Source organism: Zootoca vivipara, chromosome 5 (genome assembly GCF_965207765.1).
Source record: "Zootoca vivipara chromosome 5, rZooViv2.hap1.1, whole genome shotgun sequence".
In the NCBI taxonomy this organism is placed as follows: domain Eukaryota; kingdom Metazoa; phylum Chordata; class Lepidosauria; order Squamata; family Lacertidae; genus Zootoca; species Zootoca vivipara.
In genome coordinates, this window is record NC_142588.1 from 23,301,994 (window position 1) to 23,328,812 (window position 26,819).

A 26,819-nucleotide genomic window follows, 5' to 3' on the forward strand; every position below is an offset into this window, starting at 1 on the left:
GTCAGTGGAAGCCCTGTGCAGGCGCTTTTGCTTGTGCAACAGGGCTTTAACCCCTTCCCCCAGCACCCCACAAAATTGGCTTGCGGGAGTCAGGAGAACCCCCAGAACAATGTGTAGGGGTGTTTTGTTCTGTTTGGCAAGCTGAAATGCTTGCGCTGATAGAATATTTGTAGTAGCGTGGTGTTTACTTCCACTCAGAGGATTCCCCCCCAAATGATTTTCCTTTCTTGCTGACTATTCCAGCAGACAAAAAAGAAGGTTCCATCTACCCCTGTGATTCTTTTTAACTTCACATTTTGAATGGTCCTTCCCTTACACTACTTTATAGGTTTTTTTTAAATAAGTCATACCAGAAATGCTGATCAGTCATTGATGGCCAGGTAATAAATTACAGAAGCAAACAAATTAGTGTGTTAAAAAAGTCAATTCTGGCATGCAGAAATAGTGCGTCTTGGACTATATCACTTAATACTGCAGTTGTTGTTATCATGCTTGACTACTCTTTGTGTTTAAAAGGAAGCCTGAATCTTAACTGTTAGAAAAGCTGGAAGAAAAAATTGGGAAAGCAGCTTAGGGTAAAATCATTTTATCTGATATGCTAACTTTAAACATTCGGAGAAGTTTTTTTAAAACAACAACAACACAAACCAACCAACCAACCATGAGATAACACTCCAACACATGCATTCTGAAGTGGAACAGCCCCGAGGAAGCAGACCACATGTTCAGAAGCTGAATTTCTGCATCCTAGGGAGCTGCTCTTAGAAGCAGAAAGTGAAAGAGCCCTGAAACACATGTACTGTAGGTCTTTCTGACTGACTCTTGTTGTGCCTTCCTCCCTTTTAGATGAACTAATTTCTCAAGGTGTGAGCTTTCCCAGGCAACTGCCTCCACCAGTAGTGTAGTTAGGTAATCTCAGGCCCTAGGCTTCATGGCCTTACCCTACACTTTCCTCTTCAGATGGCCATGTGTATTGGCTCAGTTGTGAAGCACACAACTAACATTCCTCACCCCCCCCCACAACAATGCTTATTTATGAATAAGCACAATTTTGCTGTAGAAAATGATTATTTTACAGTAAACAGAATAAAATGAGCATCTTTTTTAAAAATAGAAAGATGTTGCGGTGACCTGGCATGCCTGTGCTGGCCCAGCTGCTGACACCAGGCCTGTTTGCCTGTCTTTTCGGACTCTATAGGGCAGGTGGGTGCTGTGCTGCAATGCCTTTGATTTTGGCCTAGCCCTCTGCATCACTGCCAAGTGCCTGGTGGAGCAGACAGACACTCTACAGGGTCTGCTTTTGGATAGATATTTATGTGTTAGTCAAAAATGTGAATGAATTACATAAATTACTGAGGAGCAAAGAGAAGAGGAGGAAGATGTTGGGGGGGGGCATGCATATTTTTCTGCCTCCCTCCAAGATCCCAGAAATTTTGCCAGTGGTGGCAAAAAGGGGGAATAAACCTAAGCTAGACATATTATGTAATTAAAGTAGGTATCAGCCCATCAGATGGATAGTAATGCAAATAACTCCCTAGCCCTTTTCCACAAGGGAGCCCAGGACTGCTCAAAATAATAAAAATTACATAAAAGGTTTTTTTAAAAACAAAACAAAACTATAACTTAACTATAACAGACAGCAGCTAAAACCAGCCAATTGATCATCAGATGAGGGAGTAGGGATAACCTTTTCCCCACAGCTGATTGTATGGACCAGCTCATGGAGGGGGGCTGTGGATCTTGTACATGTGTGTGGTTTGTGGAAGTGCAAGAGTGTGGGGTCACACCTGCCACTGGCATACAGCCCCCAGAGTGTTTCTTGGCCGATGGGGAATGCCACCCTTGGGTTGAAAAAGGCTAACCACCCCTGATTTAGACTGTTAAGAAGAATGCTATTAAAAACAAAAACTGCAAGAACATAGGAGCCTGCTAGACTACAGGCCAACAGCCCAACTTCTTGTTCTCATAGTAACAACCAGATCCCTGTAGGAAATCCGCACCTGGGATCAGAGCACAAGAGCGCTCTTCCTGTGTTTTCCAGCAAGTGTTATTCAGAAGCAATACTACCTCAGACCATGGAGGCAGAGAATACCCATCGTGACTAGTAGCCATGAATAGCTTTGTCCTGTATGAATTTGTTCAATCCTCTTTTAAAGCCATCTAACTTGGTGGCCACCGCTACCTCCTGTAGGAGGGGGTTCCATAGCTGTGTGAAGTACTTTCTTTTATCTGTCCCAAATCTTTTAACATTCAGCTTCAAAATCAGAATTAATCTCTTTCACAGTTGTTACTAGCCAATCTATAATGGTTATAGTTGCAAAACTGCTGCTGATCCAGTTTAAAATTTCACTATACTAAGCGGCATTTGTGTATATTTAGTCAAAGTGTACCTATAGCAACAAAGTCATGCTGCACACAGTGGGATTACAAAAGGATACCCATCGTGTAATTTGGTTGTTTTCCACCACAGGTTTTAAGATTATACAAGGGGCAGCCATCAGTTATGAAATACATACCACACCAAGAGAAGGAGTATAATGTGAACACTATTAGTACTGCAGTCCAAGACCAACTCCATGCCAGTGGGAACTACAGTCATGTGATACCTTCAGAATCAAACGTCGCCGATAAACCCTTGTAGTGATTCTCTGTTCTTCATCTGAGCTTGAATCACTCTGAATCTCAATGTCACTGTCACTCTCACTATACTCCTGATAAATGCAGTTTTTAGTACATTTTACCAGCTCATTTAAAAGACAAACATGAATCTGAGCAGGAATAGAGGGGGGAAATGATTATACCCAACATTAGTTCATCCTGAAAAATACCATAGGGGGAATGTCTGCAATCTTGCTTTCAGGGTAGGTAATAATTCAGTTAGTAGCATTTTGCCATGTCCACAAGTGAGGTAGGCATTCTGCATGCAGAGCTGCCTTGAAAATATTTTGAATACACCACAGTTTTGTACAGGTATAGCCTGGCATAGCCATAAATGCTAGGCAGGCTACATGCCAACCATAGTTTACTGACAGGGAGGCACACGCTTGGGAACATGTACTCCCTTCCCACTTTTGGTGCACATTTCCCCCTCTCGTCCCTTGTTGATCTGAAGTGTGCTTTTATATTACATCAGCAAACCATTGATTGTATATCAGGGGTTGGCCTCAAGACCAGGGTTTCAAATTCTGGTTAAGTGGAGAATCTTGTTTAGGAATGTTTAGGGCTCCAGGGAAGGAGGAAGGGCATGGGAAGGCTCTTGTGGCTGGCTCCTCATTTGCAAACCACGGTTTGAAGAAGCAATGCAAAAAGACTGAATAATATTACAGTAACAGAAATAATTCTATGATTCTAAGTAGAAGCCCACAAGGAACTTGTGACAGAGGGTAGAGAGTAAAGAGCGTTTTAATTTTTTTGCCTTCCATCTGCTCCCGTGGCTGTCTCAACTGACTGGCAAGAGGATCCTGGAGAGCTTGGCACCACAACCCTAGTCCTTTATGTAGGCTTCCTCAGAGACCTCTCTTATACCAAGTCTATGGACCTGGGTGGCCAGCAGGACTCATGGGGTGCTGGCCTCATGTCTAGAGGGTTCTCCTGATGGGGCACTAGATCTCTGAGGTCCCTTGACCAGACTCCAAAATAGGTTTAGGGCTGAGCAAGAGACTTGACTCCATCACAGAGCTCCCTTCTTTGACCTAGCTTTCAGGAGCTGCATGCTGCACTCCACTGCCAACAGTGAGCAAGATGCACACACATTCCTTGGTTCAGAAAGATTTATTGAGAGTTGGGGGGGGGGGGGTTTAAACCCATTTGGGGGCAAATGCCAGATTCTCAGAAGGGACCCTTTGCAGTTTTTTGAGCAGGCTCAAAATCACCCCCATTCTCTCTTCCTGCACCCTCACCACAAAAAGTTGCTTCTCTACTTTCATTTCGATGAAAGCTTAAACCTGGGTTTAAGAAAGGCTTTTAAAGTGGCTGATGAGAGGGATGGAGGTTGCATAAGAGAGGGGTGATCACTAAACTCTGTTGCTCTCTAAACTGAAGTTTCAGCACTGCATGGTTGACCCTAGCTGGGAAGTTTTTAGGGAGAAATATAAAAGGGAACCACAGAGGGAAGTTCATTCTATATTCACAATGCTTTAGCTGAATTAAGAATGAGAACTCTCACACAAAGTAAGGCGGATGGCATTTATACCTTTTGTTCGGACGATGTTGCTCCTTCCTCTTCCTGGGCTTTTGGTCTCAGCTTGCTGTCATCAGAAGTATTCCAGCTCGTCTTTTTCATGCTGACAGGCACAGAGGTTTTAGGTGTATCAACTGCTGGCTTGCTTGCCTCTTGCAAAGATTTCTGATGCGACGTTAATGAGATGGTTTGCTGCTCAGTTCGGAGAGAACTTTGCGTTTTTGGTTTCACAGTTTCCTTGTCGCTGTGTTTTCCTAGGCTCTTTGCAGACTCCTGAACAAAAGGCTTAGTCTTTGCTTCTGTTGTAGATTCTGAGTAGCTTCCATTGGTTTCCAATTTTCCTGCTTCTCCTTTGAAATATGAGGTAATAGAATCTCTACACTGGTCAGGGCTACAAAGAGACAAAGGAAACATGATCAAGCACTGGAAAATAGGCAAGTGTTAATTTATGTGTTGTACTTCTGTCCTGCCCTTCCTCCTCCAAGGAGTTCAGGGTGGCATATATGGCTAAATATTTTCTTCACAAAAAACCTCAATATCTACCAATGAGCTTCTATGGCTCAGAGAAAATTTGATGATAATCTGAAGGCAAAGGAAGCTCTGCTGTTTTGGTTTCTCAAACAAAGAGCAGAATAAAGTTTGTGTGTGTGTTTAACACACAATTCAGACTAGAGCCTTCCATTAAGTACAGTGGGGGAGTATAGCTCTGCAATAAATTTGGCATGCAAAACGTCCCAGGTTTAGTCACTTACAATTCCTCCTAAAAGGACTTCAGTAAGCAGAGTATTGAGATCAGCTAACAAGACCCTCCTAAAAGTATTTTGCATTAGCACCCAATGCAAAAAGAGCAGGGTCAGGTTTTTTGGTCACTGCTCTAGGACTTCAGAATACCCATCCTCTCTCCAGGAGGCCTGTGCAACTTTTATTTTACTTTTTTTGAAATTGGAAAAGTGGTCAAATATTCTTCTGTTCCTTTGGGAACTAGGCTTATGTGTTTCCTTTTGCCCATTCTGTTCAGAGCTTGATTTTATTGTGCATCCCCCCCCCCCAATCTTAACAGTGGTTGGAATTTTACTGTTTTAAATGCCATATTGTAAATTTGCCTTGAGAATATTGGTGCCTTATAATCTGGATTGCTGCTTATATATATAAACATTATACTTAGGTACTTCATCTAGGAAAACAACCACCATGGGTTTGGGGGGTGGGAAAGTCATAAGTGTTTTCAAAATGAGAACACTTGGTTAGTTGAACACTTTCATACCTGTCATCTAGTCGATCCAGCAATTCGCCGCTTATTCTGCGTCCTGGTGTTGGTGGCTCTACATTGACACTGGAGGCCTCACTCTGCCAACCTGTAATTGAAGACAGTTCCTGTTCTGCCTGCTGCACATACTTAAGAATAGACAAGACTTTTTCTTCTGTCATCTCCTCAGACTCAACTACTTCATCAAGGTGAATGTCTTCAAATAGAGATTTAAGCTTTTCTTCCGTCATCTCATCAGTACCAGACTTTTCTCTCTCCTGCTGCTCAGTTCTCACTAAAGTCGGACTAGTCTCTTGGCTTAGCTTTTGTTTTGGTACCTCGGCATAACTACCAAGATAGCGTGGGTAATCATTAAGGTCCATTTCATCCAATTGGATCTGGCCTACATCTTTAGATGCTCCTTCTCTAGGCACTGAGAAATCGTGTTTGCCGTCTTCCAGTGATGTGTCTTCTTCAGTCACCACTGGAGGTTCTGCTGCTGTATCATCTATGTTTCCCTGTGGAGTTACTAACACGTCACTCAGTCTACTGGGAGTTCTAAGGGGTGACTCTATGCTAGAGAAATCGCTAAAGAAATCATCTTGCTGGGAAGGGGTGGGTGGCACGAAGCGCAACCCAGTGGGAGTTTCCAGTTCCACTTGGTTGGTGGGATAACCTATGGAAGACAGCACATTTGGACTGATTGCAATGAAGTATGGAGTGACATATAATCAAACATGCAGAATGGCCAATTAATTATGTAAAATGTGAAAAATGTATGAAATGATAACAACACTTTAATTAGGAATGTAATAATGAATGTAACATCCTTAAATAATAAGTTGATGAAATGGCTAATACAGCACAGCTTATTACTATTATTGGCCTACTGCACACATGGTTGCAATTTTTCAATTACTGGTGAGAAAAGAAATATGATACTACTGAAATTACTGGAAATAGCAAATGGACTGAATCTGGATTGCTGCTTGCTGTCTTTTTATATCAAGAGTGGTATTTTGTGGCAAAATAACTTTTCTGCTTTTATTTGGATTTACCCATAAAGTTTAAATGTAATGAATTATGTTATAAAGCAAGACAGCCAGGTTTTCTTAAAAATTGGTGTACATTTTTATCATCCAGTTTCCAAAAGATAAAACTACTTGGCTTTATACCATTACAAATGTGACATATCATTTGTAGATACTTCAACTTTAATCACTGCATCATGAAAACGCAGTTGTTAGAAATATGGAAATGAACCTTAAAGAGGACAGAAAAGTATAGCATATTCTCAGAGACTGTAGAGGCAAAATCTAAAACAAAAACTATAGGGAGGGAGGATCTAGATATAAATTTCAGGAACAGTAAAACTACAGAGATGAGAGGATTGTGATGAATAAGGAGATCTTGGTGATCTTGGAGACTGAGGCGATCTTGGTGACATGGGTACAATCAGAAACACTGATTGAATAAAGAGAGAAAAGAAAAACATAAGCAACGAAAAAGAGAGAACAATAATGATCTAGAACAGGGATGGCCCACTGGAGACCCGTGAGCCTGATCAGCCCTGAAGTACCTCCCCAATTTTAATAAATGTGTGGTACAAACAATTGTTCAAAGGATATTGCATGTAGAATTTAGTGTATACCGTAGTTATACCAGTATTAAGAACATCCTGAAAAGGCAAAAGCAAGCTACCAATCAGCCTCATGACAGAATCTTTCCGGAAGGACATTACTTCCTCCACCCAGCAATTAATGATCTTTTGCCACCTGAATGTGAATGCTCCATACCTATAGAGCCCTTACTGCTAGCTTTGCTATGAAGCCTGATCATCCATAATGAGGTCTGTTTGCTTCTGTGAAAAGTACTCCCAAAGCCCAGAGTAGCAGCTGGTGAATGGAGCAGCCCCCAGGAATACAGAGGTTGACCATCCCTGCTCTGGCAGTTAGACTTGAACATAGACAAATGAATGACAGTGAACTGTAAACCATATTCTCGGAGGTAAATATTAAGTTGATGAGCTGATGAAAGGCTGGGATGGGGGGAGAGAGCACTGCAGCATTACATTGTGCTGCCTGGAGAGCAATGTTCCCATGTTCCGCAACTGAATCAACTGAGAGAAAGTTAAAAGGTAGTCTGGTCTTGGTGAGGACAAGAAGCTTGAGGAAGGTTCAGAGGAGAGGAAGGATAGACAGCAACACAGAGAAGCACATTCTCTTTGTAGAAAAGATACTTGTCTCTGATTAAAAGGCACAAGCAACATTTCAAGAGAAAACTTCTTAAAATGTCCACAGAATTTTAATTTCTGCAATGCGGTGATTCAATGACCAAGAATGTTGCTTGGGGATGAATCAAGCTCATAAGCGCTGCACACAGCCAGAAAATCCTTGCAGAAACAGCATGTGTTTGAATAAAAGAAAAGAAAAAAGGAGACTTTCATAGTGTTTATGTAACATACAGTAGCTTACAAAAAAACCAAAACAAAACAAAACAGGAAGTATTTGGAAAGCAGCTTAATGTATCTTCAAAGTCAGAATTAGTTTTTAGCACCTGATCAGTAGTACAGATTCATTTATGTATCTATCTGTGCAATAAAAGCCTTTACAGTTGAAGAACAAAAATTGAAGTTAAATCTCAGCATAAATCTGGGCATTGATTAGAGTATCAGAATTTCATTATCCAATTAGGGCAATTTTAGAATGTAAAGAAACAATAAGCAGTTGTAATTTTACCAAAGGGAACGATTTCACAGTAATTTTAGACTGAGTTCAACTTAAGTTAATGGAGCCAAACAACTCTGAAGTGTTCATTGATACATACCCTGATTTTTAATAGTTGAGATAAATAATATATATTTTATTTGAAAGAATATAGTATCATCTTGCATAGTTTATGTTATTAGATGAAAAGACCTTTCAGTGTGGAAAAATATTGGTCAAAATGAAACAGATTTGGTTACCATCAACAGGATCATGGAAAACATTATTTTCATCTGCAAAGCTTCTGGTGCCTGAAATGTTTCCATAATCAAATATTGGTCCTTCCAACAAAGTTACAATATCAATCCGATTGATTTTTGTCAATATAGAGGTTAAGGCATCAGCTGTGGAAGGAAGAACAAAATAGATGAAAAGTATTTCATAACTGAAATTTGTAACTGTCTATGAGTATGGCCAGTGGTCGCAACAGTAACATGTATAGCATGGGCATCTTTATGCATGCAGTGGATTCAATCAACCAGTCTCTACTTTCCAGTGCACGTTCCCAAGTGTTTAGAGACATGTGTCTCACCTTCACACTTCATGTATCTACCATAGTGAATACTGGTGTTGTAGAGTGCCTATAAAGCACAAATCAGCTCGTCAATACTCTGTGTATAAGTGCATGCTACTGGAAAAATGGAATAATTCTGTTGCCACGCAGTATCTCCCATAGTCATGCCTTATCACAATCTCTAAAACAGTGGACAGCATTCTCCTCACTGCATTGTATGTGCATGGAACTACTTTGGGAAAGGGCTATGGCTCAGTAGGGGAACACGTGGTTTGCACACAGAAGGTCCCAGATATCTCTACGTAGGGCTAGAATGACTTATGGTGAGCTGCTGCCAGTTACAGTTGGCAATGCTGGACTAGAAGAATCAATAGTCTGACTCAATATAAGGCAGTTTCATCTGTTCATATGTTCTCACTGTGAGAACTGTGAGATTGTGTTGATTTAAGCCTATCCAGACAGATCCAGTTCACACATGCCTGCAGCTTCCTTATTCCTTGACTTCTCAAAACTTGATGACCCACAGCTGAATTGAGATGTATGAATTGAAAATTATATCTATAGTCTTTGATCTGTGGCATTTTATTCATACATACAGTACTGGTTGAAGCTACAGTCATTAAGTGATGGGTCTAGTCTAAGTATGAAGTTCAGCAAAATATGGACTTTTACATACTTAAAACAATAATTATTAAACTTACTTGTAGCATTTTTCCCATCTCTGGTAACCCATTTCTTTAACAACATGAAGCTCTGAGCAATCAAAGAGTTTGGGTTTTCTACCCGGATTTGATTAATTTCATCAACAGAAAAATTCAGCTCTCTTGCCAGTTCTATAACATGGGGAAAATGGAGGGAAGAGAGAGATAACAAAGTTTATTTTGAAAACTGTTCAGCAGGTCACACATGGAAAAACCAAGAGTTTGGTTCAGAATTCCGCCTTTTCAGTGTAACGTCATAGAAATCGGAAAGGAGAAAGTTCTCTGAGAGAGCAGGTATCATTTCTTCCTGCTGTCTGAAACCTATCAGCCACTATTTTTGGAGCTTTGGGCTGTATCCTTCCTTCACCAGTTCTACAAACTGCATTTATATATTCCTCCACTTACCCCACCCAAGAGAGGTCAAGAGGTTGCACAGCTTTCCCAGTTTCCTGCTGTGTCTAAATACAGCCTTCTCCAACCTGCTGCTCTCTAGGTGTTTCGGACTATACTTCTCAGCAACCCAAGCCAGCACGGCCAACTGTCAGGGATGATGGGAATTGTGTTCCAAAACATCAGTAGCAGGCTGAGGAAGACTGTTCTAATAGGACTAAATCAGGCTTCCAGTCAGACAATCACTGATGACCTCACAATTGCTGTGTGGCATAGCAGCACATTGGCTTCAACTCAAAGAATTGCAGTTGGTGTTTTGTGCATGCATCAAGGCTTTCTTGTCTTCACCTCCTCATGTTGTAAGTTACCCTGAAGACTCAGATAAATCTCTGGAATGGTATATGATGTAGCAAGAGAACTGCAATCAGAGAGAGGGAAAATGGCCAAAGCAGACACACAAAGACTCTTCAAAGTGCAAACAGGTACCTTCCACTCTCATACGGGATACTTCGAATCCAAACTGTCAAATGTTGTATACAAAGCTATAAAATATTTCTAACATGCCTGGGGTATGTAGGAGGAAGCAGGAGAATGCAGCAATGAGAGCTCCATTCTTTTGTCAACAATGGACAAGAGGGGCATGTCAGGAAATCTGCCTGCTCCTTGAGGAGCAGGAAGGGGACTGAGCAGGACTGGTCAGCTGCGTTATTGCCAAGGCAACATGGGCTGCAACCAATTCCTCTCATGGCCCTGGGTGCCCCATGTGCCGTCAAGATCCTTTCTGGAAGTTACACGACTTTTAGTGCCTATATTACAATACTGGTTGGTGAGAATGAAGAGAAGTCTAACTCCCTGGCTTTGCTTTTGAGAGATGTCTTTATAAAAAGGGCCTTCGTGTTACTTCAGAAGTATTTATTTCTTACATTTCTACAGGACAGATGAGGAAGAATAAACCCTGTTAACCTCTGCCCACTCTACTATATCCGAGGCCCGGGAGGAGACAGGATCGATGCAGTGGATTCTGGAGTTAATGAGGTAACAAAATTGTGAACAAAAAAGCCACGCAACATGTGATGGTCTCAAGACTAAGTTTCCTGCTTGCCCACCTAATGCTATGAAGCTCGCTAGGGGTGTCCTGACCAGGTTACTATCATGTTAACTGATTGCACAGGGTGGTTGTGTGGCAAACACATCAGACTTAGCTCCCTGAAGAAATGATGGGATACAAATGTCACAAATGCTTTATAAACACCAGTTTTATAAACAACTTCTTCTTTGGTGATCACTCGTAGCCAAGTAAGATTGTCTCCCATAAGCCGTGTTTATGGAAGTTTTATAATATAAGGAGTGTTGTACTACTAAAGCACATTTCATATAGAGCTCTTGCAATCTTCCTCATCTACTGTATCCCTCTTTTTCTGAAGACAAAAGATGCCCCGAGGACTAAACTGCACTCTAACACACACATATACACACCCTCAGCTGGGTGTCAAAAGGAATTGCTAGTTGTAATGTCATCACCACAAAATAAAATCTTACCCGTCCAACTAAGTCCCAGGTGATCGGCCACTATTGCCATCCTTATATCTGTCCGTTCACATGGACTCTGTGGACCTGTGATTCATAATTTATTGATTAAAAAGGTGCTGTGAAAGAATTCTTAGCACTAACAGCATTTTAAGTCATTGTACTATGTTAACTGGTGCTCAGATCAATTGCTAAAATGACTGAGTGTCCTAAAACCTACAATTAATAAATATATATATTTGTCTCAGATTTGAAAAAAATGCCACCTTTATAAGGCCGAGTGTCAAACTACATGATGTTAATTGTGTAAATGAAACCAAACATGCCAACAATCTATCTACTCAACTGTTCAACAGTGCTTTAACTACTGGTGGGGTGGTGGAAAATAGTCCGCCAGTACTTAAAGAAAAAAAAGTTTTCTCTGTTTGACAAAATGAGGGGTGGTTTGTTTGTTTTTTGCTGTCACAAAATGAAGTCTTCTAAGACCTAAACTATTACATGAATGTATTTAGCATGCTTCACTAGCTGTCTATAGTATAGGCTTCACTTAAAGGAAGAAAGAAGAGTATAAAAGACAGCACATACAGATGACAATGACAGAATGAGAACTACAGTAAGTCACTTCACAGGCAATCACAACAGTTCATGCACTAGGATCAACAAGTTGAAAGTTTTACAAACTAGGCTTGATCTCCACGAGGTGAGCCACGAGAGCTCCAGAAACCTGACTCCCTCCATTCTCACCAGTCCTCTTACTCCTCCTCCTCCTCTCACTGTCGGACTTTTCAATCTTTGATTTTAAAGATGCTGCCTCTGTTCTCATATCTCTAGCGGGCTTCGATGTAATGGAAGGCTGGAAAACTTGAGTGGCTTCGGACAGGGACGTGTTTCTTGACGTACTGTCTTCTTCTTCATCGTCATCGGACACCTCTGACTGCAACTTTTTGTCTTCATCAGACAGGCGGTCCACAAGCTTTATAGCCTCTCCACTAATTCCCTTAAAATATTCAATAGAATGTTTACATACCTCCCTAAGCTGACTCTGCTTTACTTTAACTGTTGCTGCTGCAGCTGCGGTAGTGGTAGAGGTGGTGGTGGTAGATCTTACCTTTAATGGTAATTTAGAAGGAAGTGGTTTGGCTTTGCTTCTCTCTAGCTGCTCTTGGTTTTGAACTGCTGGTGTCTTTCTAGCTATGGCTAAATTATGCCTTTGTGTATTTTTTACAGGAATCTTAGACCTTACTTCTACATGTGGGAAAGAGCTGTTTTGCTTCCTTTTGTCAAGTTTACTATCCTGTCTGACTTTACTCACTCTGCAGGCTTGGCTACTGCTATGTGGGATAGCTTCTTTTGCTGAGGTAGCCTTTATGGGAAGTTTTGATCTCGCTCTATTCCCTACTGGCTCTGATGACTTCTGCTGTTCTCCGTGTACTTTTGGTTTACAGTGTCCTTGTGTTGCACCTGTATCATTTCCTGAAGTGTTTTTCAATTGAGTAGCTTTCTGTGTGGGACACTTAGGCTCAAAATGTTCATTTAGCACTACTTTACAGGTAATGCTATCGTTAGGTAAAGCGGATGGGTCCAAATTGTTGTTGTTATTAAAATTATCTTTTTGGAAATCATGCTTTTCTGCTTCCCTACCACTTGACTGGCTTGTAACCTCCTCTATGGCTTCATATTCTAACCCCTGAACACCTGGCATCACAGCCTCTAGCTTATCTGTCACTTCTCCAGAGACATCTTTCTTCAGCGTCATGGCGGAAGCAGAAATTCCCATTTTAATAGGTGTGCGCAATTTGGGATCAACTTTAGAAGCATTAACAGTGGTCGATGATTTCTCCAGGGAGTTACTACCGGATGTTGCTTCCATACAATCTCCACTGGCCTGGGTGATGAGCTTACATTCAACTGCTGATGTTTCTACTCCCTCTATGTTTTTTCCTACAGCTTTGTCCCCTGACTGCGGCTGTGTGATGGCAGTGACTTTATTTTTATCCCCTTCCCCCTTGTCCCCTGACTTCCCTTCAGAAGTATGCTCACCAATCTGAAAAAATTGGAGTCTTTCTTCAACAAAATCCCTCTTGCTCATGTCAATTGCGCCACTGCGAGTCATCTCAAACATCTTCCCTTCGTGAAACGGGAAGGGATTGGGCTCACTAGTTGGTGTACTTTCATCAGTTGGAGTTCTGGCTGGTGTCGTATCTGGGGTTGTCGCCTGAGATCTGTCTTCTACGGCAAGGCCAAAAGGCTTAGCCTCGTCATCCCTCGATTTGGACTCAAACACTTCATCATCACCACGGTTATTGGACCAAGGGTCAAAATCTAGGCTTTTAGTAGCTACTGTCTTAAAAGGGGTCGCAAACTCTTCATCTACTTTGTAACTGAAATATGTATCAGGAAACACAGTCCTGTCAGGGTGCCTGCCTTCCAAAGTGAAAAACTGTGCCCCTGATTTTTGTTCAGTCTTATCGGCACTTTTTTCAGCTGCTGGACATTTTGATAAAAGTTTGTTTTCTTCAGTACCAACTTTTTCTTCCTCCTCAATAACTTCCAGCTTACTTTGGCTAAAACACCGATCAGTCTGTTTCAAAATGCCTTCTGTAGCCCATATGTCTTTTTTGATTTCCACTGCTGGACCTGCAAGTTTGGAATCACTCTCGGTTAAGCCATCATCTTCATCTTGTAGATCATACCCATCAAGAGAGTCAATTTCAGTTGCATCTGTATCATGGGAAAATTCTGCAGTGGTTGCTATGGAACACTCAGTGACAGACTGGTCATTGTTCCCATTTTGCGCAATATCATTCTGGGGAGAATCAAGGCTAAGATCAAAATCATTAGGTTTCCCATTCTCTCTTTTCACAGGCAATTTATGCTTGGAGCCTTCCTTCTGGCCATCTTCAACATCATTCAATTTAAACATGTATCTTTTAATGGGAACAGGCTGATACAGGGATTCATCATCGCTGGAGTCACTAAGATCTTCTCCTGGTGGCCCAGGAGAAGGTGGCTGTACTCTTATGAGTGGTTCAGCCAGCTGATATTTGTCATGTTCATCCCGTAGGTTTACTTCTATCATCTCCATTTCACTCTCAGAGGAGTGGCGCTGCTTTTCTGATTCTGTCTGATCGGCATCTAGCGGAGGAGGAGGAGGGAACTCAATGTACGCAACCCGGTTCCCTTTGGGCCTTTTATTAGAATCTCTGTCTAAGCTACTGGGCAGCACTCTGTCAATTTTTGGTGGATCAACAGTGACCTGTTTTACAGAGGTTGACTTAGCCTCTGCTTCCTCTTCAGACTCCTCAGAAACCTCAGGGATAGGACTGGGTTTGCCTGGTATATAAGCAATTAGTGAATCAGGCGTTTTAGATGTAAACTCGTAACTCACTTCCTCTGAGCTAGGAGTTTCAGGTGTTAATGGACTTTTCCCAGAACTATCTATAAAGGACACTTGTTCTAATGTGTCATCTTCTGGACTGCCTTGTGGAGAAGGAAGCTGTTTCTGCTGCCTTGTGGTGTAAAAGCCCCCCCTTGTCTCTTGTACCGTCTTACTTTCCTGACTTACAATTTTTTTAATATTTCCTTGTTGCACCTCCCTTTCATATTGCCTCCCTACTTGAACAAAACTGACATAAACGGGTAAGGTTTTTATCTCTTTTGTTCCTTCAGCTGTTGCTAAAGGGGCTGATTTTGCCAAGTTATCACTATGAATAGGGTCAAAGTCCCTTGAGGGAGACTCCTTTCCTGGGCTATTTTCTAAAGAATCAGGTGATTTACTAAGGGATAGCTCAGCATCCTCCACAGGAGGACTTAATTTGATGTGCCTACTGCTAAACTGACAAAATTCTGAATACTTATTTTTAACATGCTCTGTATAATCAAAATTCCTCTCTGTTTTTTCCTTTGCCACACTAGCATGGGGCACTTTAGCTGACAGTTCATGTGCTGCATGTTTTAGCTGTTCATGAACTCCATCGGGAATGCCAGCTGATAACATTCGTTTTTCTTCTGAAATTCTGACTGGAATGTGGGATGCAGTCAGTGGTTCTTTTTTCTTTGAGGTTTTATCCATCACTTCACTGGGGGGCTCTCCTTCTCTGACAAAATATTCTCTATAAAGGACCTTTTTGGACGGAGATTTTACGGTCACTTCCTTCACCTCCTTTGAATGGGACCCGCTCATTGACACCTTGTGCTCATGCTCTGTCACAGTGATGAATTCACTGGCTCTGCCCATATCTTTAGTCTCAGGGTGGTCAATGTGATTGTCTTTTACTGCATCCTGAACAAGCACATGGGATAGTTTTTCTTTCTGTGTGTTATGGGCAAATGTTCCAGGGGTTTCCCATGTCCTATAGACCTTTTTATCCCAATGCCCCTTGGCTGATGCAGTATCTGAGCTCGTACTGTACGCCAAACCTTTCAGCTTCTGCTCTGCAAAGCCTTCTGGAACATTCTTACTTGGCATTTCATTTCTGTGTCTGAGTACATCTGAATCAGCAGCATCTTCCATCGCTTTGCCTTTACCCTGGGCACCATCTTTTAATTTGCTAGCAGGAGATTCCCTCTGTAGTGTTATACTCCCATCTGCGAGGTCTACTTCTTTTGCATGCTTTTCTCTTGCATAAAACTGATAGACTGGGAGCTTGCTCTCTTGCATTTTTTTCACTGGGATTTTAGACTGAGTGTCCTGCTTCTTATCATCATGATGTAGATCCTTATTCTTTGAGCCTATGCTCTGTTCAAACTTCAGCCTAATAGAACTGAGTTTGGATTGCTTCAGCTGGAATCCGGTTGGTGAAGCCTCAGGTGTCCTACTCTTCTGAGCTGTTCCTTTCTGCTCCATCAACTGCTTAGAGTCCTCGGCCTGTTGCGCAAGAGCCCTTCTCTCAGGACTGCTAGGCAAACTAGCTGCTTTTCTTTCGTCAACTTTTGGGAAGCTCTTCCCACAATGGCCAAAGGGTCCTCCTCTAGTCCAGTCATCCTTTGAACTCTGCAGCTCAGAAATCGTCACCTTTTCGGGGCTGCTGCTGGTTGAACTATGGCCAGAGTGTGCTTCTTTCCCATTCCTTTTCTGCTGCTTTTTCTCTGGAGATTGCAGTTCATCATTCAGTTTCTCTGTTTTGTCCCGGAAGAACTGTGATACTTCTGTCAGTTTTTCTTCTGCCTCCTTAACAGTCCTGTCCACCCTGTCTTCATACATCAACTTTTCTCTACCTCTGTCTAATCTGTTCTCAGTAAAGCGCATCCACATTGCGTGCTTTGGGCTACTAACATCTCCGGTATAATGTAACACTGTCACTTTATCATAATGATCATCTTTAGACATTTTACCTACACCATTTTCTGATATATCTTTAGAGATTTTGGTGAGGATTTCTTTTGGGGGGGCTGTGGCTATTTTTTCTCTGCATCGTTTATCATGCCCCTGAAAGTCTGAGCTAAGGGGTAGAACATGGTCAGTAACTGACTCCTCAGTATCAGAGTGAGACACATCTAGCTTTTCTGAGAGCAGCATTTTCTCAGCAAACCTGTAAGACTCCCCTCTTAGTTCTGACAACTCATCGTCATGGTACTCTACTGAGTGCTGACTCAGAAGCTTCAGTGTTTTGTACGAGTCATCAGACATAAGTTGGGCAGAACTAGGGCGACTGTCTTCTTCCTGAGACACGGGAGTATTAACTCTAGAAGACTCCAGATAAGAAGGTAGGGACTCTTCTGCTGTCAGTTCTTCTTCTTCTTGCTGACCTTGTTCATCTGAACAAGGAAGAGCATCATGTTTCTCCAAATCACCTCGAGGTAAGTCTTTCTGATAAACATACATTTCTTTCTCTGGGTGCTTTTTTGTTTCTCTAATAATGACTTCGGGAGGTTCAGCCTCATTACCTTTTTCGATATGGACCTCTATTATACGCTCCAGTTTGGGTTTCATTTTGCTGTCCTTCTCTGTATGTTGTGGTGAAATTTCAGTAGACTTGCTAACATCTGATGTTACCGAAGACTTGTGTTCAAACAGACCTGCCAACTCTTTGGAAGGATCGCGTCCTGACTGAAAAGCTTTCATTATATCATGAACAGACATGGTTTCTTCAATTCGTTCTGAAGAACTCTCAGTGCACGGAGGCTTATGGTAAACCATTCTGGTAGTGGTAGTTATATGAGTTTCTTCTTTTACACGGACACCTTTACCAAGAACACATTTGTGGTCTTCATCTTCATTACTGGCTTTCATTTGAAAGGCTTTCATTTTTTCTTTGATAGATCCTCCGTTTGGCCTGGGTTCCAGTTCCATAAAAGTAGGTGCCATTTTCGTTGATGGCGGCTCTTCTGCTTGAGGTTCAGGAACTTCTTCTGATGAAGGTTCATAGCTACGGATCACGTGAACCACCTCAGTTCTTGTCTCTGTAATGACCGGAGGGATGGGTACATCATGGAAAAGTGGTTTTGGCCCTGTGCTCTCGGCGCTTTGTGGGGCTGAAGGAGTTTTCTCGCTTCTTGTTTCAAAGCCACTGTCAGACAAAGGACTTTTGTCTTGGTCATGTTGGGAAAAGTCATCGGGAGACTCCAAAATAGTATCAGTTCCATAAAAGGAATCTGCAATTTTACACAACTCTTTTTCTGAAGTAGAAGGCCTCATGGAGGCTGGAGGCATTTTAAGTTTGTGTTCTTGCAATGCAATGGCTGGTTTTAAAACTCTTTTTTGTCTCTCTTCACCTTCTCTTTTCCCCTCTTCAAACTTGTACTTCAGACTTGCCAGAGAACTACTACCAATGTCATTCGTCAAATAATCAATGACTTTAGTCAAGTTATAATCCTTTTCAGATACAGCCTTCGCTTTAATTTGCACCTTTTCAGGAATAGATATAGGAGGATATGTCATGCCTTGCCGTCTTGCTTCATCAATCTCATCTGCACTGAACTCTACCCATTCATCCTCAGAAGAGTGTCCTTTATCATTTTTTGATAGCTTGGTTGATGCTTTCTTTTCTAAACACACATCTTTTTTCAGTATCTCACTAACTTTTACTAAGTCCTCTTTTACTTTCTCAACAATTTTAAAAGGTTCTTCATCATCTATTCTACCCTCCTTTGTTAGTTCTGGCTGGAATTCCTTGTCCTCCATTACATCTGTCTGCAATATCGCTGTCATTCTTATTAGGTCCTCTTTCATCTCAGCCACATCTTTTAACATCTCCTGACTAGAAGATAAAGAAGATGGTACGGATAACTTAAGAGCAGAGGGTGCTAAAAACAAGGATGATTTTATAGGAGATGAGGTTCGGTTAAAGTGAGGCTGTGTGCGTGTCTCTGTAGTCAATGTTTTAATAGGCGATAGCAACGCAGCTGCCGATTTTGTAAGGGAGGATGACTCTGGGAGCTTCTTTAGTGCTGGTTCAGACAAAACATTGACTACAGAATATACTGGGACTGTGATAGTTGATGAAGTTACTGACGAGGTAGTTGCTGATATTGACCCAAGAGATGTGTACAATACACCTGCAGGAGTAGTTCTTATTGACTGAAAGGCTGATGGAGTTGAAGACACATGCGACCTGAGTGGAGAAAATGGGGTTGCAGTTGTGGTTGAAAACATTTTCTCAACAGTATCAGTTGCTGCATTAACAGCACAACTTGCAGAACTGGTTGCTGCAGTGATCTTGTCTTGAAATGTGGCTGTGGCTTTAGCTCCATTGATTAAATTGGCAGGGGACGGATATTTCAAAGGTGACATGGATCCGTTAACCATGGCTACCTCTGTATGCCCGACTGTGTGTTTCACAGGGGAAGTGAGGGATGAAGCCATCGTGACCTTAGATGGTGAAACAGCATCAACTGCTGACTTAGCAGGAGACACCACTGACTTTAAAGGTGAAGATAAAAGCGGTGATGCTGATGTGATGATTGACTTAAATGGCAAACTTGAAGAGTACATGTTAATGTTCGATTTGGGGGATGCTGGAGGCGTCATGGTAATGGATGATCTCTCCAAAAGAGACCCAGCTGTAGTCACTGGAGATGTCCGAGAGGGGAATGCGGATGCCAGCCCTTTCAAACTAGTGGCTTCAGTTACTGTGGGTGCTCTGACGAAAGAACCAGAAGAGACTTGGATATTATATGGAGGCTGTGAGACCACGGTTTTTATTGGAGAGGAGATTGTCCGAAATGATCTAATTGGAGAAGCTACATCGCTAACAGATTTAATTGAAGACGTAGTGGAGGCTCCTAATGTGGATTTGATTGGTGAAGCAGAAGAAACGGACCATATTGATTTTAATGGAGAAGCTGTTGGAGTGTTAGAGGAAGAGCTTGATAGAGAAGTGAAGCCTGATTTGGAATGCCCAGGCACAGTAATCGGTGCTGTTGTCCAAGACTGATACGGTCTTGCTGAAAAGAATGGCTTGTATGAATAGGTAGCAGGTAGGGATCTTGTTGCTCCTGCACTTCGTTCAACTGTTTCTTAAATTGTTAAACCAAAATAATCAAACGTAAAAATCAACAAAAATGATTGAAAAACAGAGAGACCAGAGAAGAAAATTGGTCAGTAAACGTTGTAATATTACAAAAAAAGCAAGTACAACTGTTTGTATGAATTAGAATGAGGTAGGTAAAATCAACAGCTAAACAGGTAGGGAAAAATAGGAATGAGTCACATAATTATGGATGATCCAAAATTAAAAAAGAAAGAAAGAAACCAACAGGAAATGAAAGACAGGAAAGCACAAGGCAACCGAGTCTGCAAACAATGAAAGAACAGAAAACACATAGAAGGAAGTCCATTATGGTCCAAAGTAATAGCCACAACCAAAAATTCTTCTCTTACTTCCTATTGACTTTCTGATGTGCTAAAGTTAAGATATTAAGTATCTCAGCTCCATTTTGCCTGTTATCAGTATGTCTTTGCTTTGTGCAAGTATAAAAATTGTCCTTTGGAAAATTTCTCTCATTATATCCTTTGCAGTTTCATTAATACATTTTATATTTACTGTATAGCAGTTTCGTTAACACAAAACAGTGTAAACTTGTGCAAATGACATTTGAGTAGCTAAAGTCTGCTTTGAAAACCACTCCGAACTATTTCATGCAGAACCCAAAATACCTTTAAGGTGACAGGCAATTGATGTGCAAACTGTGAAGCAACGGGAATAAAGTCAAAACTTTCTCTCTCTCCCATGCACATTTTGTATATGCTTCACTCTCACAAAGCCAATAAGAGCAAGACCTTTTCTGACTCAAGGATTAAAAGAACCAAAAAGGGGGAAAAAAGCTTTTTGCATTTGTTGGCTTTTTCATGCGATATTCCTTTTACTTGGTAAAACTTAAAAGATAAAAAGCTTCACATGAAATGACTTTAAGAAGCATTTGTCATACATAAAAAATGGGAAATACAATTAATGAAAAAACGTGAGCAAGCAAAGCAACCAAACTTTAAATTTTATTCATGCATGGTTTCTCATGTCAAAAACAAGCACATGGAATAAAACAGTTTGCATGGTGTACTATGCAAAATATACAAATGTTCAAAAATCTTTCCACAGAAGGCATTTAAAAAGAAGAGTACACTTTTTCTACAAGGTGTAGTGTCTTGGTACCTTTTGAAGACAGTTTTTCTAGCAGTTCAAGGAAAAGCTTGCTTTGATGGCAGTAGCTAGCTACATCTGAAAAACCAAATGCCATTTAATTTTCCTAGATGCCCTGGAGTGACACAACATTGGACACTCAAAGCACTGGGGAATGCGCAATGGCAGATGCCTTCCCAGCCACTGCCAGCAGGCAAGCCACCAGCTGGGGAACTTGGTAGATGCAGGTGAGGCCCAGGAGCTGTGTGAAGATGCTGGGTGCTTCAATGTGTCTTCAGCTAATGCCTTTACACCAAGAGCCAGTTGTGCAGTTTTTCTCCCCTCCCCCTTCCTGTAAGGTACTCCATGCAAATAGGTGTCATTATGGGAAAGCTGGCTCACATAGTCTTTGATGTAATGTTATGACCCATGGTAGAGTTCTTTTGTCACGAATGCTTAAATGGTAATAAATGGTAAAACACAGAAACATATCAAGGCACAATCTCTTCACTAGGAACTAGCATGGAAACAAAAATATCTTCTCGGTGCAGCTTTGTCTGACATTACTCTGATATTATTTCAAACAAACTTTTGTCAGTTTTTTAAAGGCAAACAATAATTTAGTACAAAATAATCAACTGGTTCTATCCAGTAAAGAGTAAGCATTGGTGGACCAGCTTCTCTAAGAGCTGTCCATTGAACAGTGGAAAATTATGTACAGTCATACCTCAGGTTACAGACACTTCAGGTTGCGTCTTTTCGGTTCACGCACCACGAATGGATTACTTCCGGGTTTCGGTGCTCACGCATGCACAGAAGTGCTAAATTGCACTTTGCACATGCGCAGAAGTGCCGAATTGCAACCCGCACGTGCGCAGACACAGCGTTCCAGGTTGCGAACGCTGCGGGTTGTGAACATGCCTCCTGCATGGATCACGTTCGCAACCTGAGCGTCCACTACACATTTTTCAACTGTACAATGAGCAGTAGTTTGAAAATTTTGTACATTGGTGCTACTTTATTTGTATTTACATTTACAACACACACTAACTCTGGATCAACATGACAGGTTAAAAACCTACCTGTCGGGAAGGTGGCTGATAGAAAACATGCTGAGTCCCAATCAGGATCATATTCCCTATTTGCTCCCAAAGTTGCTATTTACTGCAGACAACACCTTTGCAGGTAAACAGCCACCAAGGGACAATTCTGAGAAGAAAAATCAATGCTGGGCCCTGATTCTAACAGGTTCCACCCAGTTGTTTTTCCTTCAAAATAAAGATTCAGCACATTTTAAAAAATGCATTTCTAATGTAAAATATAGTTTGGCCCTCTGCTACAGCCACGCTAGTGCCCATCTACTAACAAGCCAGGTTCAAGGTCCTTGCATTAATTTACAAAGCCCTGAACAACTTAGGTCCAGGGTTCCTCAGGGACCACACAACTTGATCACTGAAATCATCTGCAGGAATGTTGCTGGGCATTCCCTAAATGTGTGAGGCTCATTTGGGGGGGAAATGCAACAAACAAACCTATAAATAAATAACATTTTAAAAACAGCCCATCTGTTTGGCTGTGCAAACTGCTACAATGAACTCCAAGTGTGTAATTCTCTTCTACATTCTCTTCAGAGGTGTTTTTTATCTGTGTTTTGCTGGTCAATATGTTACTAACTCCATGAAACTTACTAAAATTTAAGTACCTCATCTTATTAAAGGTAGAATAGCCTGTCTTCTTTTACTATAGAAGTACTGATTAGTGATTCCACCCTAATGATCCTTTTAGTCCATGGATATTTCAAGAGAGAAACTATGGTTTATTAACCTGAATTTCCCAAGTTATCTGCACTCCAAAGGGTACTTGGATAAATGGAGACTTTTCCTTGTTAAATCAGGCATTTTCCAATGACACCAAAACATGACATTTATAGAAAAAATGTCTCTTCTTGTGAAAGATCAGTTTACAGCATTAGTAGGTTGTTAAGAAACTCACTCAATCCAGGCTCAGTCAGATAGCTGTAGCGCTTACGTAAAGCAAGGGACACAAAGTTCTGTCGCCGGTCTGTTTTCTCGGTCTGTAACAAAGCATACTTCCGTTTGGTACCTTTAACATGCAGTTGTTGCTGTCTAGAGCAGGTTTCTTTCTTTTAATTAATGAATTAACATTCCACTTTTCAAAATATTGTCCAAAGTGGCAGACAGAATATACCAATAATTCTTGTTTGTTCTTGTTGAAATGGGAAGCTACCACACCCACCCACCCTTTTTAGATCTTCAGGAGAACTAATTGTACCTTGGGGAAGAATATTTGCAACTAAAGTGTGCTATGAGTTTATATGGAGAGTTGAGCAGTGATTTGGTTCTGTCTTGCACTTCTTCAGCATAGCATTTTAGTCTATCACCCTATAAAGCAGATCAGTCTCAAAGACAGGGCAACCAATGCACTTAAATAGCTGAGTATGGATTTCACCCCATTTATTCCATAGCTGAGTATAGATTTCACCCCATTTATTCCACAGCAAAGTCATGCCATGAAAGTGAATGAGTATATTTTTGTCACACTTCCCCTACACACCCTCCCCTTTTTACGAAGGCCTCATTCATTCATATATAAACTGCTTTGAGGTTTTTATTTACAATCAAGTGGTATAATTTTAAAAATGAAATAAAGTAAGCCAAGTTCAAGTTACAGCCCAATCCACTTCTATGATTTTAAAGTTATCCCCGCTTACAGACTCAAATTCCACCCGCCCCCAAAAATCCCTTATTTCTACCAAGCCTGCACCTGAAATTACATTTTACCAACATTCAAGTCTTGTAACTGTGAGATGTGCATTGTCTTTGAAGGATAGATTTACAAAGTTCTCATTTCATTGCTAAAGCTTATTTGGAGAGAAGAAGCACCTTGAGGCCTAATCAGGTGCAGTCCAAATCTAGGATTCAACCTCTTGTGGCAGGCTTTGGGCACACCCATTTACTCCCTTCTCACAGACTGAAGGGCATGAATGAACCCTGAGGGTTCATGTTTTGTATGATCATGGGATCTGCCTGACCTTGTAAGACAAGTGAGTTCTGCCTCACAGGATCAGAGATCCATTGTTAGAACAAACATGGGATCTCCCATTCACTAGCTGTTGTCTGTTCACATCGAGGGAATCTGGGGAAGGTTGTGGGGTACAGCATGAGCCCAAGGCCTGCTCCTAATATCACCCCAGGTGGAATCCTGGAAAGAAAGAAAAAGCAGTACTCTAACAGGCCTTGTGTCGTGAAAGACATCAATCCATTCTTAAAGTGAAAGACACAGATTTTAAAGACACATGGTATTAAGATGAATGTTGGCAAAATGTAATACCAAAAACATTGTTAGTAATTTAGAGAACATATAAAACATGGCCAGATATCACACACCTGTTTCTTTAAGGAACCTGTGAGTTGCTAAGCCTTAATTTTTGTATTACAAAGTACCATCATTGTAAATCCCCCACATCATATAGCTAGCATTTTAGTAATCATTTTTGGCACACGCAAGGCTACAGTTAGACATGTAGAAAATCACTACAGCTGTAACTTAGGCCAGCCAAATAAGTTTTTCAAAAATTAATTTGTTGCAAAAGCACATATATCACAATGTACATCTACTTTAAAGGAACTACATAAAGGACAAAGATAAATAAATGAAAAGAGGAATGGACTGGGATTTTTATAAATATGCACAAATGCATGGATGCAGATTAGAAAGCAGGTTACAATCTCTAACAGATTACAACTTGCTTCAAAAATCTCTATACAGGTTATAGATCTGTTTTTAGTAATGTTTCTAGATGATAGTGTGGTGTTTTAAAAGATATATATTTAGTTTGGTAAGAAAATAGGACAAGTCAAAAAAAACTTTTGGTTTTTTTTGTTTAAACGACCAATATCCATGGGCTGTTATAATATCTAAAGTTGCTGTCCTGCTAATCACATTTTAAGACCCTATTGATTTCAGTGGGAAAACAGAACACGTGTTTAACTTTCCCCCACTGAGATTAGTGCTTAACTTTGCTTGAATCATGTTTTCATCTCACTTTACACTGTGTCTCCTAATAAATTTTACAGAGACAGCAGTCAGAAACCATGAATCCCATGGTGCTGATCCATCTGCTTCCTCCAAGGGAGCAAGTGGCTTGCAGCTTCCAGTCAGGAGCCATTCTTCTAAAGGTAATTATTGCAGGACCACTAGGCCTGGGATACCTGAGCAAAGGATTTGCTGGGTCTCAGTTGCCTAGTGTGTATTGGGAGGAGGGATGGACAGGCAAGACAGTGTGGTTTGCTATATTAAAGAGGATTAAAAATACTGTCTAGGTGGAACTAAGGAAGTGGAAGGAAAATAGCTTCTCTGCTGGTCTTCACCTAGATGAATAGCAATGGGTATAATCAAGGGATGCATGCATCCAGTGGTCTGTTTCTCTCTGGGTGTACAAGCTATTCCCACAAAGAGCAGAGGGCAGAATGCTGGGGTCTCTGTGTGAAGCAAGCATGCAAGAGCTCCCCATGATTGGTAAATGGTCAGGTGCTTTGCTGTGTGCAAAGCAGAAGACATAGTATATCTAAGACTAGTGAAGAGTGAGGGCAGGGGGACAGAGGCTACCCTCGTATTGTTCCAAGCACATGTTATCAGCTTCATTGACTTGGTTTAGTAAATATTTTTTGTGATACCATATATCTTTAATGCATAAGAATTCTGAGTATAATAAAAATAAAATAAAAGACAGTGTTTATATTACCTCATCATCTTGATCAGACTCTGTTTCCTTTTGGTCCCAAGATGCATTGCAGAGACAAGGAATATTATAATGGACAGCAGGGAAAAGAATATCAGGATATGAAAAGGACCAAGTAAGGGAGCACAAAAAATGCAAGCTAATTTATAAAAGGTAAAACAAACCCAAAATGTCAACAGAATATAAATTAACAAACAAAACTTTACATCGAATGCAAATCAACACATGACATTACTAAAAGCATAAAGTATATGAACTGTAAGCTGAAGCATGAATTGTAAACAGACCCAGTAATCAAAAATTGCAGAAACGCAGCACCACAGTAACAAGTCTCAAAAAGCTTTCTGCATACATGAAAACATTAAGACATAAAACAGGCTTAATCAGATTGCAAAGCATTCACATTACTAGTGGTTCATTACAATCAGCAAAAGCAAAAAGTAAAAAAAGAAATTAAACTAGTCTTAGTGATCGTACCTTTTTGTGTGCTGGCAAGGTGATATTCAAATTGCAAACAGCTGTTTGTGGCAGACCCTTTGTAGTCTTTGGTTCTTTCAGAAATGATAAGCGACCACAAGGTTCTTGGCTGGTGTCTCTAATCTATATATATATAAAATGTTCACACACTGGTTTGAAATGTTTACAGTCCTTTGGGTTCCATTAAATTTAGTTTAGCTATTATCTCTAATTTAAAAGCAAAACACTCAAAGAAACACAAAAATATAAGTTCCTTGAACCATACAATGGGAAGACATCTGATGATTATCAAATCAAATGGCTTGTGCTGAAACAGGATCTCCAAACATTAATCCTCCACATTATTTCTACCACAGGGTGTCACAAATACAATGATGAAGCAATTACAAGGTGTCTGCATTAGTCCAAGGACAGTTTATTAAGACTAGATGAAGTTGGCCAAAGTTTGAGATTGCATTTAATTATCAAAAGCATTTATAGCCATCCTGCCTTTCCATCATAATAAGACCGGCAACTTAAAATTTTAAAAAAGAAAACTTCTACAATAAAATCTCATAAAACCACAAAGTCAAACTGAGCCAATTGATAGTAGCAAAAAGGAAGTAAATTAAATAAAAACATAAATAATTGACAGCCCAGACATGGGCTTATTAAATTGCCAAGTGGTAATATGGACCTTTCCCTGGTCACCACCTAATTA

The 26,819-nt window shown here is 40.8% G+C and overlaps 1 protein-coding gene and 1 long non-coding RNA gene across 15 annotated transcripts in view; one reads left to right on the forward strand and one right to left on the reverse strand.

The window, feature by feature from the left end:
- LOC132592171 (uncharacterized) overlaps positions 1-26,819 on the forward strand; it is a 46,023-nt gene that overhangs the window by 16,119 nt on the left and 3,085 nt on the right. The window contains exons 3-6 of one of the 2 annotated variants that reach the window (XR_015950162.1): positions 10,730-10,831; positions 21,012-21,128; positions 24,978-25,079; positions 25,687-25,795. This is a non-coding gene — a long non-coding RNA (uncharacterized LOC132592171). The remainder of the gene's footprint in view (positions 1-10,729; positions 10,832-21,011; positions 21,129-24,977; positions 25,080-25,686; positions 25,796-26,819) is intronic. The other variant, XR_015950163.1, reaches the window with a different exon arrangement.
- The window catches only part of ANK3 (ankyrin 3), a 338,144-nt gene that overhangs the window by 5,113 nt on the left and 306,212 nt on the right, over positions 1-26,819 (reverse strand). For 4 of the 13 annotated variants that reach the window (XM_088670194.1, XM_088670190.1, XM_088670195.1 and 1 more), the window contains exons 34-42: positions 26,120-26,242; positions 25,646-25,672; positions 22,873-22,954; positions 11,336-11,410; positions 9,407-9,538; positions 8,392-8,535; positions 5,445-6,102; positions 4,193-4,571; positions 2,607-2,711 (exon numbers count right to left, since the gene is read on the reverse strand). In XM_088670194.1, coding sequence (XP_088526320.1) covers positions 2,607-2,711; positions 4,193-4,571; positions 5,445-6,102; positions 8,392-8,535; positions 9,407-9,538; positions 11,336-11,410; positions 22,873-22,954; positions 25,646-25,672; positions 26,120-26,242 — 1,725 coding nt within the window. Of the gene's footprint in view, positions 1-2,606; positions 2,712-4,192; positions 4,572-5,444; positions 6,103-8,391; positions 8,536-9,406; positions 9,539-11,335; positions 11,411-12,067; positions 19,781-22,872; positions 22,955-25,645; positions 25,673-26,119; positions 26,243-26,819 lie in introns of all 13 variants that reach the window. The other 9 variants (XM_088670192.1, XM_088670191.1, XM_088670189.1 and 6 more) reach the window with 3 other exon arrangements.